Below are 16,172 nucleotides of genomic sequence, written 5' to 3'. Positions count from 1 at the left end.
GTTTTATCTTTACATGCGTTTCCACCATATCAGGGGTTGGGTGTTACATCCAGAGTGCTGCTTAATTGGGTTGCCTTCATTAATTCATGATTTTTGTCAATTACTTTTGTCAGGACTGAGCAAATGACACCCCTCTCCTTTCCATAGGGACAACCAGCCATGCTATGTGAGGATTTGAAGGAAGGGGTTTGAGACATACTTAGGCCTTGAGAGGGAAACATTTCTTTCAGGCATGAAGTATGACATGTGAAGTCGTTGACTGGCTGCTGAGGAATTTAAGGTTTAGAAGCATATGACAGCACCTACTTCAGAGAAAGGTGAGTATTATTATGTAGTAAAATCACTAAATATTCGTTCTAGCTCTAAGAATGTAGTGTTATTAGTAGGGGTTCAATGGTCGGATGCAGAATATTGCTGCTTTTCGCATTTTGGCAGCTAGTTGGGATTTTAGAAACTCACAGGAAGAGAGGTTTAGAGCGAATAATCAGTCGCACTAACAAACCCTAAAATTCAGCTTAGGTTGCCCCAGTCAAGAAGCCATCTTTGGATACAGAGGTTAGCAACACTCAGTGAGTACATGATGGAGCCTGGGGTGCGAATATTTAATTCAAAAGGGATGTTCAGTTAGTGTGGCCTACTAAAAGCAACTTAGAAAAGGCAAGGAAAAGGTGGAGTAAGAGAGAAAGATGAGAATAACAAGCATTTGCAATGTAATGGGGCTCGCGTTTGCTCGAGTTAGCGCTATTAGCATTGTAAATTCCTTACTGGACTTTTCTTGCCACATACATTGAAAATGAAAAGTAAAACAGTTGACATAAGTGAGTCGATTCAAAGCGCCATGGCCGTGAGCGCTGGGAGACACAAAAGGAAAAAGAAGTTCACTCGCAGTCAAACATATCTGCAATCGTGAAGTTATCCATGTAACAGGGTTGGTCCCCGAGGCAGTAACAAAACCACCCTAAAGAGGGACAAACGTAAAGCATTTACCAATGATAACAAAGGATTTTTGAAGGGCAAACCCACGAACGAGTGAAAGTGATGAGCATGAGGTGGGCATGGTTAAAAGCGCACATAGATACCAAGACGTTGGAAAAGCAGAACTTGCGCGCTGCTATGCTCAACCTAAAAAATGCCACATGTTCACTTAGTAGAAGTTATATTTTGAATGCTACCTCCTCTCTTGGACATGGTGTTTGAGGTATGCAAAGCCAGGACATACTTCTTTGTAGATCTGGCTTTCATTTCAGGGGGTGTCTGTTCTGTTCTTACCCCAATATGCACCCTTTGCATTGGTTAACAGTGGTTTAGTGCTAGATGATTTAAAGGCATTTCACATTACACTTCTATCAACTTTTTGCACACAAAAATTCCTTCTGCGCTGGAATGTTGATCAGTACTGCAGTTTGGATTGTGAGACCACATGCGCTAATCAGTAGTAATTCTGGGGGGCGACGTCCCCACCAATGATTCCCTCCAGGGCAGGCTTTAGCTCTGATGGCACCCAGTGCGACAATGATTGTTGGCAGCACCCCAATGACTACCTCCGTCATGGAATCCCTCAATGCCACCCTTTAACAGAGCCACTGAAAGCTCCATAACCACTCTCTCTCATATGCATTTAATTAGTTTTATGGCATCACTCATGCCAGAGTAGGGTAGGGTGTCAGAGCACAGAGACAATCAATCTTACGTGTATAACTCAGTGTATAATAAATGTTACGTAAAACAGAGGACTTCAAGGTGTAGGAATCACAGGTCATCCATACTGATAAGAAGTATAGTTTAAGAGTGCTTTTTCTGGAAAAGCACAAACACAGAATTTAAAATATACCACCGTGGTTGTGGGTTCTTTTTAATAATAACAATTGATTTCTACCCAAATTAACCCTTTTTGCAGCATTAAGATAATGAAAGACTGGGGAAAAATCATAACGCTCTAATCTATACATTGTAGTTTGCATGCAACTCTTTGAAGACAGTTTATAGTTCACTGTTCTATATTACGATTTTAACTTCATAAACTGCAAGTTGCAAAATGATATGTCTGACAATAGCAGTAACACTCTGATATAATAACATTATATGCACTTTGCTGCAAAGAATGTGTACCATGCAGATCACAGACATAGTAACCCTCTGCATTGAGACAAAATTCCCACTAGACAGAACTCCACTCTCTCTCCAGAAAGAACATTAATCATAAAGTTATCTTGACATTTTTATTGTTGCCTGAAAATAGCTGGAGGCAAGGAACGCTGGCAGCAGGTGCTTTTAAAATCATAATGCAGTGCAAACATGGCACCCCCACCCGAAGTCAGCATGCGGTGGCACTGGTCGCACCGCCCTAACGCCGGCACTGATTCTCTCCACTCGGGTAGCACTCTTATACACGTGGGTCTAGTTGGCTCTACATTGCTCCAGAGTGATCACACATTCTAACGCGCGCCACAGATACCATGGGACTTAATGTAAAATTATAACTATGCATCCATAGAGCTTCCATACGGTTGTATTATGGAACAACGCAGGTAGAAACATCACATGCCTTTACATAGCATTTTTTGCCCCACATTAGTTTTAACACGCATATGCTTTTACCTTGCATGCCGTTACCACGCATTATTAGTCTAAGGTAAGTTTTTGTAAGGTAAGTTTAAAAAATATATGTTTAGATATATTAATTTTTTTTCTTTTTGGAGGGAGACCACCCAAACCCCCATACTTACCTTAAATGCGTGGTAAAGGCCTAAGCATGGTAAAAGCTTGCCTGGTTATTAATGCGTGGGAAAAGCACTGCGATGTAAAAATCGTGTTGTAAAGACTTTTCCCCCTTCCATACTGCTTAATGGCTCTCAGAAAGCCCTCCACCACGAGAACCTCTTTGGAATGGTGGGTGGCCTACTTGGAATAGTTAACTAACAAGCCCTCTACACAGCAGGACAAACGTAACTGTGAACAGTGCGTCCCTCTAGAAATTTGGGTACAATAGTTTAATCTCGGTAACACATCAACTCTCATGATGGAACCTGACTGCAGAGGCTCATAGCATCCTTCTCTTCTTCCATCATGGGCAGGGGAACCTCCTCCACCCAGCAGTATTCTACCCCTAATCTGGCTCAGTAACTAGAGATGCAGACACTGCATCTTGCAAACAAGTGTAAGTTTAATTTTCATTTCACCCTCGTGTAAGGTACCAGGGGCCATATGTACGAACACTTTTTCCCATAGACACAGAATGGGTAAAACCCTTTGCTTCATCTGGCCCTAAGATCTTACCTGATGCCATGAATGCACCCTTATGGTTGGGATTGCATATTGGTGTAGCGCTTCTCACTTCCTGCTTACTGAAAGGAATCAAAAGGCCTGGCAACTGCACCTCATCCTTTGTGCCTCGCAGATGGGCTGCTGACTTCGAAAGTCTTGGGGAGCCTTCTCTTCGGTGGCTCGACAAGAGCATGTACCAGGCCAGCTCTTGGGTCCTCTTGAGGTTGGTCTTCCTTTGCGGTGGGAATTTGTCCCTCCCTTTTTAAGATGATGCCGTCCTTTCCACCAATGCAAGGTTTGGGAGGGCAGCAATCACACATGTGTCTCTTGCTTCCTCAAACCAGCTTTTGGTAAGGAACTGGAATTTTTCACTCATATTAATTCTGCTACATTCATGGGCAGTTATACACTGAGCATCAGTCTCCTTAAAGCATCCTGAAATCACATACATTACCGCCACTTGCATGGTCCTCCTTCCTCAAAGAGGTGTAATACGAGATTTCTCTAAGTCCTAAAGACAATATGTTTGTATTGTGCTTCAATAGAAAGCGCACTTCCTGGAGTAAATCCTGCTAGGATATGGACAAAGATTGTGGTTGACATGTCTGGGACATTGTACAGGTTTGGTGGTTTATTAAAGCATACTATTTAAGTGATTGAATACTTTTCACACTGGCCGGAGGGAAATGTGGAAACTGACTACTATAACAGTGAACAGTTTGGGACATCCTTCATTTGTCATTACGGAAAAGGAGGTACATTCATTTTGAAAGAAATAAGATACGTTTTTGAGAGACTTGGAATTAAACACAGAGAAAATTATGACATTGCCCCAATCCATTTGTTTGGTGGATCACTTTAACAGAGTTGTGAAAGATGATTTGCATCATGCTCTGGCAAGTCATTTGGACTGAAAGAAGATGATGAGTTGTACTCTGTGGAGCTATAAGTCACCACCACAATATTTCACAGGGGAATTATTGCTTGTGATTAGAGTAGATTTCCTGTTTTAAGTGTGTCTTGTTTGTGTGAACAGGCGACAGTGAAGGTTCGATATTTTTATGTCAATGGACACAATGCTAAGGGTTGCCAGCATGTATATTAGAGAAGGCACAATTGTAAGCCAAAGGTAGTATAGGCGAATATCGTGAGTGGTGACTAGTTACAACTGAGTTGACTTAAGGAGTAAAGAAGAGATTGGTGGCATTTTCAATGCTGGTCAGTTTCATCAGACATATGAAAATGTCTGCTAGCGTGAAGGGTGATAAATAGTTGAATATGTTGTAAAGGAGTAAAGGCTGTCTAAGTCTGAAGTGAAAGTAGTGCAGGAGGATGTATGTGACATGAAATAGCGTACCAGTGCAGACTTTGTAAGGATATTTTTCATGGTATGGAGAAGAGGGAACTTTGACTTCCATATCAACTCAAGGGCTATCAAATGCAAGTTGCTTTGTGTAGTTTAAAGATAATCACATTTATTGTGTTCTGTATTTATCACATTGTGGGTTTTGGTACTTGACGTGTACAGGTTATGATTTTTCTTTCATTTGGGTTGTGACATTTTGTTTTGTTTGTTTAATAATGAAATGAGTCTTAGGTCTTGCCCTCTGTATCCTTTTTGAAACTCAGTTTTCTTGGTTTGTTATTGTACAAGGTTCCTTGCTGTTGATATCCAAATTTGGTTGAGACCATGTCTGATGTAGTGTCTGAAAGTATGCATATGTTCTGCACCTTGGAGGTCTGTGTACTCTTTGCCGGGATGTTTTTATACGTCTTTCATTAAATATTTCCACTGCTCCTTACTAGGGTGAAAGAAAGAGTTGGATGTAATGACACTAAAAGTTGTGATTGGCACTAGAAGTCTACAGATCAAAATTACAGCATGAGACCTACATCGGACAAAGTCCTATACAGAGGCCAAACCTTATGTTTCCTAGAAGCTCATCGGAGCTGTGCAGACGACTATGGGCCATATGTAGAAAGATTCCAAATTGCGAATTGCAATTTGCGAGTCCCTGCGACTCGCAAATTACAAGTCGCAATTTGGAATGCAGAAAGGTGTCTCAGACACCTTCTGCAACTCGCTATGGGGTCGCAAAGACCCACCTCATAAATATTTATGAGGTGGGTCGCAGTTTGCGACCCCATAGCGAGTCTAGGCACTCACGGGGATGGTGGCCTGCTGGAGACAGCAGACCACCATCTCCGTGACTGCTTTTAAATAAAGCAGTTTTTTTTTCTCTTTGCAGCCCGTTTTCCTAAAAGGAAAACGAGCTGCAAATAGAAAAAAATACCGAAACCTTTTGTTTCGTTTTTTTTCAGAGCAGGCAGTGGTCCATAGGACCACTGCCTGCTCTGAAAAAATAATTTAGTGAGCATTCACAAAGGGGAAGGGGTCCCGTGGGGACCCCTTCCCCTTTGCGAATGAGTTACCATCCACTTCAAGTGGATGGTAACTGCGAGTTGATTTGCGACCGCTTTCGCGGTCACAAATCAACTTAAATCGCGGTGCGAGTCGCAAATAGGAAGGGAACACCCCTTCCTATTTGCGAGTCGGAAACACATTTTGCGAGTCGGTTCCGACTCGCAAAATGTGTTTCTGCATCGCTTGAGGGCTTTTGCACCTCGCAAACGGCGTTTTTCGCCGTTTGCGAGGTGCAAAAGCCTACCTACATCTGGCCCTATGTCCTTTCTCCTACCTCTTCCGTGGTGAGAGAGCAGCAGATAGTGATTGACTCACATCAGTTGTGGTGCCCTCGCTCCCACTATCTGAAGTTCAGAGCTCTGATAGAAGTAGAACTTACAATTTTTAAAACCTTCTTTGGCTGTATGATGTCTTCCATGCTTGGTGGTGTCAATCCTAAGGTAAGTAGAAAGGCGAACTAGCAATTCATTTGAAATACAGAATAATTATGCACTATGTGCTATCATTTATTTTCAACCCCTTTATTCCTTATTTGTTTAATTCCAATACAATCGTGAAAAGCATATGCAACTGCCTACATGATTTATTCAATATCTTTTCAATATTGCTTGTTCATTTGTACAGAGTATAACCAATTGAGTTACGATGTCACTCTAGGACATCCCTGAATAATCAAAATAGCACCATTATTCCATATTTCAAATGAATCCCTCGTTGGCCTTTCTATTTAGTTTATCATCGATACCCAAGCCCACAAGGGAATACTGGGTTGCCCTTTTGTGTATTATATGGTGGTGTCAATGTGGCATCACAGGCTCAACATCAACAATCTTTAAAATAAACTCACAGTTCAGTCCTCCACCAATACTAGATTCCATATTCCACATAAATGTAGCTTAAAACACTAAAGGGAACTCAGTGTGTCTTTGTATCTTCCAAGCTCATCGACCTCGAGTTGGCACTCATGGCTGACACTTCACTGCAGCCAGCATCACCTGACAAACTCACAGTCCAGCTTCTCTCCATACAGGATGTGATACTGCCTCACACTAGAGGAGAGTTTTGGTATTTAGAGCTGAAATTGATCAACAATGACTTACCATGCACTATGACATAGCTGCTGTCTCGACACCAGTACGTTTGCAAGTCAGTCTCAGAGTTCAGCGATCGTAAATGTGTGCTAAGGGAAAACATTTATTGATCATTGAGTTGAATCGGAGGGGACATCACTCTTTTGCAATGGACTAGTTGTACCTAAGTCCAGTTACTATAGATATGACTGATTTTGGATGAACGTCTCTGTCATTTTAAACTTCTAACTTGACCTGTCTTGTCTTATTTCAGGGTGAAATGGGAGCTGCAGGTGAAAGTATCTGACTGCATCCAACTGAGCATGCATGGGAAGAAGAAGCAAATCACTGTGGAGACCAGAAGTGAGCAGCTCCTACCAGACTTCAAGAAACAACGCAATGGATTTGTCCTGCACTGGCCTGGAAAATAAACCTATTCCCTGAATGGAAGACAGGGACCCTCTGTACATTAAGGCTATTCATTATTCCCATGGCATTCTGAGAAGGCTGCACACTTCGTTATTTTTCAGTCTCACGCTTCTTGCACACCTCCTGGAAGCCAGTTAGTCAGGCTTTGCAAAAAAAAAATGCTGGGAATGTTACTACATCCGAAATTCCCCTTTGTTTCCCACGAGGCCTGGGAAGGTATTCCTGCCCCAAAACCAGTGTCTGTACCTGTTATTCCGTTAGTTTAACTTCCTGCAATAGAAGTTTGGAAATGTGCAACTGTGTATTTGCACTCCAGTATTGAAGTACCCACTCTGTCCTTCGGGGCAGTAACTGAACTGAATACAGACCACAGTGGAGCATTTGAGTGTTTATTTATTTTCAATGTATGAATGTATGTGTTGTCAAGGAGACTGTCATACAAATATAGATCTGTAAGTTTATCCATTTGGGGACTTCAATGCATGCTTGAACATATAAAGTTGGGGGGTTTAACATAAAAGAAAATTATTTAGACGCTACTTGTAGGGGGGCTGTCGAACTCGTAGTACTTATCAATGTGGTGTTCTTCTACAACTGGGGGAGCACAAACTCCTAAGGAGTCTTCAACCAACAATGAAAATTCATTCAAATCCAAAACATAAAATCCAGTGTTGCGTAGGCTCTCATTATCCTAATGAGACTACTGGATTTTGAGCAACAAGATCTTCCACGATGTGGGGGACTGAGTCTAGCCTACGGTAGATGACACTTGTCACTCCAAATCCGGGTTTTTGCTCCAGCTAACTAGCAGTGCCTCATCTCTCCCAAATGGTAGAGACAATTGGGCAGCCGAGCGCATGACATCTCAGTACTTCTCAGGGAAGTCGTGGTCACCCAGGTCACAACTGGTTCTCTCATACACAGTGCGGTCTCATATATAAATGACAAAAGGCAGTATAAGTTTTAAAGATTGGTTTAATAAAACAACTGCATTTTAGATAGAAAAGCGTGAGCTGCAATAACCAGAACTACACAACACAGTAATATTAAAATAGTGACGATGGGAGTGAAGCACAAGAATAAAGCTATCATAGTGCTGCTAGGTTATTCTCTCTCTAGGTTTTATTTTTGAGCACAGCATCTTAAGCTCTAAGCCTGCCTTTCAGGTTCCCCCGGGAGGACATCGACCCTCATACCTGAGCAAAGGACTGTAATCTGCATCAGCATCTGCAACGGGGCATTCAGCATACAGTTGTGGGTCCCTGGCTGGAATCTCCCTCTTGAGGTGTACTAGGACTAGAAAGTGTTTTTATAACTAACACGCAAATGTTCTAAGAAAATATCCCTACGTAAGGATGTGTTTTTCTACGAATGCTGGAGTCTAAACTTCTACCACGTTTACCAGCAGTGTACCAGACTGTAGCCTTGACTGAAGCACAGAGCGATCAAGAATGCATTATTTGAGAACACAATGCTGAACTAAGCCAAACAGTGTGATAGAAGAAATTAAAACAAGACCGTAAAAACTGGTTATTGTAAAATAACAGTGCAAAGCTGAATAAAATATTTCTAGGGCAAAGTGCACAGCGGCCAAGTATGTTAAACTAACGTGCATGAAGCTGTACTTAAAATGGCTACACTACACCCTCCCCTTGTCGGTAGAAAGTGGTTTAAGCCAAAGCTAAAATGCCCTAACCTAAAATATATCTAAAACCCTACTTAATTTTGACAAGTTAAGAGTTCACAAAAGCATATTACTTGACAACTTATAAGTGAGCATGCGGCTTAGTGCCAAATTGTAAAAAAAAAAGTCTAATTAAAACAGTTCCGAATTAATCATTTGAGATGGAACGGAGGAGAACATCCACTTCGGCAGATGACATAACAGGTAAGTCCACGACAAAAATGACCAAGGAGCACGTGTGTTCCATAGCCCCAGTATCAACCAAGGCGGCATCCCGTGTAGTGCCCATTAACGAGTTGATGGCAACTTCCTCCAGGAAGGGTAGCTCGTAATCAGCTTCTCTTAGCAAACGCAACGCAGTGCGCATGTCTGGTAATGAACCCTCAACGAGAACATCAACAGATCAGCATCAATCACTGAGGGGCGTTGCTGTGAAAGACAAACTTCCAGTGCATGTTCAAAAGAGCACCAACGGCACCGAAACACGGGCTGCACACAATCCAAAACCGGTCTGAATGACAGAGACCAGTCACACCCCCAGTGTTCCAGGAGTGTTACTCCAAACTGCTGCATCATGCGTTCACGACACAGCTGCGGTGATGGGAGCGCCTTCATTTGTCCTTGTTGCGGCAGGACAGCCATTGCGGAAAAACAATAGCAACAGCAAAATGCCGGCTAATAAAGCCAAAGTTATTGGAAATCCCCCAAAAATGCTTCCGAAAATTGAGTGAATAGCCGAAGGTATCAAACCGAATATAGAGGAAAAGGTGTGAACAAAACCAATACCAACAGCTTTGAAGAAATGTGCTAATCCAGCCGTGCTGGATGCATTAAATATACGTCCCACAAGTTCACCAAAGTGTCTCTGAAAGTTCGTATTTAACAGGGACTGTATTTCTGCCGACGACCTTGCCACTTGAAGTGCGTAGGTCTAGTGAGCAGATGTAAGGGCCACATGCTTCTGAAACAATAAAGCCTTCGGTCTGCTTAACTTGTCAAAATTCACCTTGGAAGTAGCAATCTGAGGCCAGATATCAGCTACCTCCCTAAATTTAGTGGGGGGAAACAACACGTTCCTGCAGCATGTAACGACCTTAGAGACCGAAACAACGTAAACTATTCCGGCCCGCATGCCACAACAGTCTTCACTATTGAGGAGGACGTACCTGCCGTTTGAAAGCACCTGGAACGTGTGTTTAATCAAGGGGACTGGAACTCCCTTCAGATAGCAAGCCAAGTTTGCAACCGAGGCATTACACGCCCCATGTGCAGGGACAGCTGCTTACAAATCATTGAATGGCTGATGGAAGTCTTGCATACACTACCGCTAAGAAAGACCTCTTTCATGCCATTGAGGCATTTGTACGAGAAGGGAAGCTCCCACACTTCATGGATGTAACTATCTCCCAACTTTTCATATCTGCCTACCGGAACGTGTTTCAAACAAGAAGTGAATTGTAATGTAGAAATAGGCAGATTAATAACTCTGTGAATCAACCACTCTGCCGAAGGAATCTCGGCCACGGTAAAAGGCAGTCTTTCTATCTTTTCAATGTTAAGCATGACATAGGTCGCTTCCTACGTGGTATCTTTGGGCCTAATAAGAAATCCTTTAAGTCAGTGTTGTTAGACAGGAGATTGAGGTGTTTCTTACCCGCATCTAGTGAGGATGATTTTAGCCACTGTTGGCACAATTTTCCTACCCTATATGTTGTAATTATGTCAGCATGTTCTGGTGATATACAGCGAGGGTCTGACCTACTCGTTCGGAAAACCCCCTGAGGAGGTGACAAAACGTTGATGACACCCGTTTGTATCTATCGGCCACAATAACCACCTGCCCGGATGTGTCAGTGAAGCATTAAACGTATCATTCTGGACCCACTCATTGAGCTCATTTATAGTTGTATTCGTGTACTTTTGCCAGAAATTTTGCAGGAGCAGGTATACTGGGCATGTTTAATTCTCTAATTGTTGCTAAGCCTAAACAACTTGTTTGTTGTACCGTTTTATTTAAAAAGATCATTTGAACAGGGATGAGACATTCTCTAAACAATGTTTCTCTACCCTTGGTCTGCCAATTTTTTGTTCCCCAAACACTTTTCAAATCGACATATTTTGACCAATATTCATAACCTTCAATTGATAACCGGGAAACAAAGGAGTCCGAATAGATACATTTCATGTTGGTCAAGAACATATGTATATCTTTAGTAGGAGTTACCTTCAAATAATATGACTCAGCGTTTTTTTGATGATGCCCAGAAAATTACACAAACTTTTCACTATAAGTTTTTGAACTCCCTTGCGGGGGAGTTGGGCAATGTTCCCATTGTGTGTAATTAAATATTGTTTTTGGAGTGTTCGCTCTATGTATGAAGTGGTGCCCATAATAATTATAGCAAAACATATCACCATAATTTTCTTTAAACTGGTAAACATCTTCGTTTTCATAGACAGTATAATATTGCAATTCTGTCATCAAAGAATCAACTGTTTTCACATCCCAATCATCAGATACAATGCCTGGTATTACTACATCGTTCATGGATAATTTTAACACATACAGTACTTGAATAATTTCAGTGGGACCATATATATCAGACATTACTTTGTCCCACACAATCCCATCAGGAATTGGTACTGCAGAAATGTTCACAAAAGACAAGTCTCTTCGAATCTTATGTGATGAAAAATGAGGTTTCAAAACCTCCTACACCTGTTCAACTGCTGATCTCTCGGGAAGAAAATGACCATGTATTAACAAGAAAAAGGTAACGACAAAACCAATCCAAAGCAGAAAGGCTAGGACAGTCAAGGAAAGCCACACATAGTTCCATGGAAAAATGAAATATGTTTCTTTAAGCCAATGTATTAGCTTACGTGCACCTGACAGGTCAGCTGTCGAAGAGGCAAACGAGTCTGTTAGACCGTCGTTGTAGTCGGCAAAATAACCAGAGACTGTTTGTGCAAATGGCATAGCTGTGGCCAACAGTGGAGTTGGTGTTTCCTGAGGTGGTACACTGTAGACAGCACCATCCATCTGGCTTGTAGTCATAGTGACTTGATCAAATGTTTCTAAATTGCTTGTTGTTAGTGGAACTAATGCAAGATTATCATCCACCCTCCCCAAGCTCGGAGAGGTATCAGCGTTGGGATAAACAACTTGAAGCTGAACTTCTTCTCCAGTAGTGAGAGGGATTCGGGAACTACTGGACATTCCTCTTAGTCAGCTGTGTAGAATCGGCCACATGTTGTAGTTTGACATTGTCAATGGAAACAAAGCGATTTTCTTTGGCACCTGGCAACGGTGGTAGAATAACAGTTCTGGTACCGTGTATCCCCAACACAGGGACTGGTGCTCGATAAGAAGGGCCAAATTCTTTTTTCACTGTGACCTTTTCACGCACAAGATCCCCAACCCTGGGAATCCAGCCGGTAGGTGTTACTGGCACATCCTTAATTCCTGTGGAGGTAGCACTTTTAGAAGAGTTATCTTCACAGAACTGCTGTAATTCCTGTAAAACAGTGGCACGATCATTTTTGTCAAAAAGGTGTTTCCGCTGCCTCCACGCCGGGACCATCAAGATCCGGACCAAACATTTGTGTTCTGAACAGGCACTCATATGAAGTACGACCCCCCATGGACCTTCTAGGCAGGTTATTTAGTGCTCTCTGAACTCTAGCCAACTACGACCCGTACCTAAGACTCTGGCCGTTAAGGATTGTTTTAAATCACAGTTTAATCGCTCCACGACACTATTTCCCTCAGGATGAAATTAAGATGAGTACTGGAGTTGGACCCCCAACGAAGCCATGGTGTCCCTGAATGCCCTTGAGGCAAAGGCAGGGCCCTGGTCCGAATGGAATGCCGCAACTGCATATGTACCGACAAAGACTCGCAAATCTTTAATACCAGTCCGAGCGTCAGCTGAGCATTGTGGCCACACCCACACAAATCTGGAGCAGGAATCAACAGCGACTAATATATATTTGTATGCACTATCAGGTGTTAATGGACCGCAATGGTCCAAGTACACACATTGTTATGGTCTATTGGAAATTAAGAGTGGTGTCTGCGGCGGGCGCTTGGCTGTGGAAACTTTAATTTGTTGACAGATGTCACAACAAAGGACATACTGCTTAGTCTCTTTATAGAAACCGGGCCACCAATAATGGGCCTGTAAGAGTGAAATTGTAGCCGCCACACCAGCATGTGCAGATGCCACCCCTTCATGCGCTGCTTTAATCAATTGAGGTCTTACATCTTTATTGGGGATGTCGCGTACGCCTACGCCTGGAATTTTAACCTCAGCGTTCAGCATACTTCTCATCAAGTATTGCTATTTATTAGGAAATCCTTTAGGATATGACGTGCCATCAACCGTAGCTTTTATGGTAGCCATAATATCTGTGTCTGGTTTAGAACTCAAATGAGTCACTGTAGCTACAGTGGCGACTGACACTGCTGACTTTGCGGCTTCATTAGCCAAAGTATTTCCAGCAACATGTATTCCAACGCGCTGGTGTCCAAGTGTATGCACAACATGGACTTTGGATAGCGTCTCTTTTAGGTCTGCTACCTTCCCCCACAGGAGTCTGTGTTTTATAGTGTTGCCTTTTGAATTTCTGAACCCATTCAAACGCCAATAATGCAGGTATTCATTAAAAGACTGGATGCAATAATATGAATCACAAACAATCAGTGTGAACTGGTCGGATCTGTATGTTCTAGTGCCATCAGTAGAGCTTTTAGCTCAGCCAATTGTGCTGTACAATCCCCTAAGGTCAGTGTATAGGTATGTTGGGGACAGAATTTCTCCCCCTCCATAGAGCCACTCACGACTGCACATGCAGCAGAATATTGATGTTTAGTTCCAATCGCTGGTTGCGCAGAGCCATTAGTGTACATGAATGCATGATATTGATCAATAGGCAAGGTGTCAGCGGGAACTGGATATTCTACTTCATATTGTAGAAATTCTTGAGTTTGTAACTTTGGGTCGAAAATGTGGTCTACATCAGTGGCTGTTAAAGACGTAGCCCCTTGTATCCATCGTGGATGAAGTGCTTTTGCGTTTGGAACGCTAGCTTTTGTAACAGCCTCCAGGGCTGGAATAGGAGAAACAACAATAATGCATTTTCCTTGGGCAAGAGGTCTTTCTTTAATAACAGCTATCTGCACAGCAGTGAGAATTTTCTCCGTGGGAGCAAAGCGTTGTTCAGCAGCTGAATACAAATGTGATTTGTATGCAATCGGGACTGTCTCACCCTAATTAAATGTGACATAAGTAAAACCGATGGCCCCAGGTATTACCCTGATGACCAAATGTGTTTTATTGTCCCGTGTGTGTAAATGTTTTGCTGCTAGCATATCTGCCTGTAACTCTCGAAGAGTACGTGTATGTTCAACCGTCCAGAATTTACTTGAAAAATCAGGACGTATTAACTCATATAAAAGATTTATGCGTGTGGCATAATCAGGAATGTATGTTCTGCCAAAATTTAGAAAGCCCAACAACGATTTAAGTTTTTTAATCGTATTTGGTGGTTGCAATTGTGCACATTTTTCTAAAAATTGTGGCGCTAGGCTCTTCCCTTCACTCGACAGCTCATATCCCAGAAACAGGACGCTGAGGAAGGTAATTTTTGACTTTTTAAAGTTAAATTTGTAGCCGAGTTTGGCAAACCCTACAACAATGCAGGCTACCCGTCTTAAATGTTGTAGTAACTCGTCATCCGTGAGATATATATCGTCCACATATGACAATGCTTCAGGGTCTATCTTGTGTAAAATAGCAGTCCTGGGCTGTTCTTATACCCCTGGGGCAAACGACAGAATTTTTCTGGGAGCCTAATGCGCTAAAGCTTGTTAAGACCCTGCTTTCAGGCGCTATATTCTGGCAGAAGAACCCATTCGAGATATCTAAAGTTGTTTTATATTTTTTCCGCACAATGTTGCTCATTAGTGCAGTGCTATGTGAGTTTTGTATAGCATATGTACGTGTATGTCCGTTTAAATGTCTGTAGTCTAAGACTATTCTGTATGAATGGTCCGGCTTAGCTACAGGGAATAAGGGGTTATTCATCGGTGAGACACAGGGTTCAATCGCACCCTGGTATTCTAATTGCGTAAGCATCTCTCTCACCGGTGCCCTTGCTTCATGTTTTATGGGATACTGCGGTTGTGGCTGAGGTTCACTTTTAATGGGAATGACATGGTATGGAGATTCCCTATCCCACCCTACGTGATTTCTATATAACGCAGGTGCTTGTGCTAGAGCCTATTCTATAGAATAGGACTCAGCGAGTTCCTCTGGAACAAGGGGCGAGAAGGAAGGTTTAATAACCTCTTCTCCATATGGGCAGGTGCGGACAAAATCAGGCGGCCAATCTTGTTCAGCCAACAAGATGTCATATATTTTAACTACACGGTCCCAGAAGATTGCGTGTATAGTGTGTTCAATGTCTCCTTCCAGTTGTAGAGTTACTTTATACACCCTATCGGGTTCGGAGACACGCATGTCCGCTGTTTCCACTTGTATAAAGTCATCAGTTTCTTTCACCTTCAGATGCTCTAGAAGATTCCGGCGAACTATTGTGACCTCTGCCGCGCTGTCTAGCAGTGCTAGAGGCCAGTTCTTGTTCTTCAAGAGAACCCTTTTCCTGAGTGGCATGTCGAACTGAGACAGCTGCCACTTTTTTCTTTTTAAATTGTTGTTTTTGTTGTACAGGTTTCTCTCCCTTTTTAACAGAAACCTCAGAAGAGCGTTGTGATTCCTGTCTCTGTTTCACGTACTCTGTTCTCCGCTCTGATCGCCCACCTCTCTCATTTCTCTTTTCCGATGAGTCCTGAAAGGAACGTTTAGCGGCAATGTACCAGACTGTAGCCTTGACTGAAGCACAGAGCGATCAAGAATGCATTATTTGAGAACACAGTGCTGAACTAAGCTAAACAGTGTGATAGAAGAAATTTGTCTGTATGCACTAGCAGAGAAACATGCCCTGGAAGGGACCATTTACCAGTGCTACATGCCTTAGCCAGTCATCTATAGTTGGATAAAGGAAGTGGTTAGTAGTTACTAGTGTGAATCAGGACTTGGTCAGTCTACTCTGGGGGAGATATCTGACTTATTAGGAAGAATCTACAGTGAAAATAGGCTTGGCTGGGGACCTCTAGTGGGGCGGAAGAGGTCTTTCTAGCATAGAGACAGGACATAAATCGTGTTCTCTAGTATGAATACAAGATGTGGCCCGAGGTCCCTAGATGAAATATAGGTCTTGTTCATTGGGGGTCTCA

The 16,172-nt window shown here is 42.5% G+C and overlaps 1 protein-coding gene across 2 annotated transcripts in view; it reads left to right on the top strand.

Moving 5' to 3' along the window:
* Window positions 1-7,565, top strand: part of LOC138261666 (unconventional myosin-Ig-like) — a 912,364-nt gene extending 904,799 nt beyond the window's left edge. Inside the window, exon 22 of one of the 2 annotated variants that reach the window (XM_069210894.1) lies at window positions 7,034-7,565. In XM_069210894.1, coding sequence (XP_069066995.1) covers window positions 7,034-7,190 — 157 coding nt within the window. In that variant the 3' untranslated portion in view covers window positions 7,191-7,565. The remainder of the gene's footprint in view (window positions 1-7,033) is intronic. The other variant, XM_069210895.1, reaches the window with a different exon arrangement.
* The last annotated feature ends 8,607 nt before the right edge of the window (window positions 7,566-16,172 follow it).

Source organism: Pleurodeles waltl, chromosome 10 (genome assembly GCF_031143425.1).
Source record: "Pleurodeles waltl isolate 20211129_DDA chromosome 10, aPleWal1.hap1.20221129, whole genome shotgun sequence".
Classification (NCBI taxonomy): Eukaryota; Metazoa; Chordata; class Amphibia; order Caudata; family Salamandridae; genus Pleurodeles; species Pleurodeles waltl.
The sequence above is the reverse complement of the archived record's forward strand: the minus strand, read 5'-3'. Positions and strand labels throughout refer to the sequence as shown.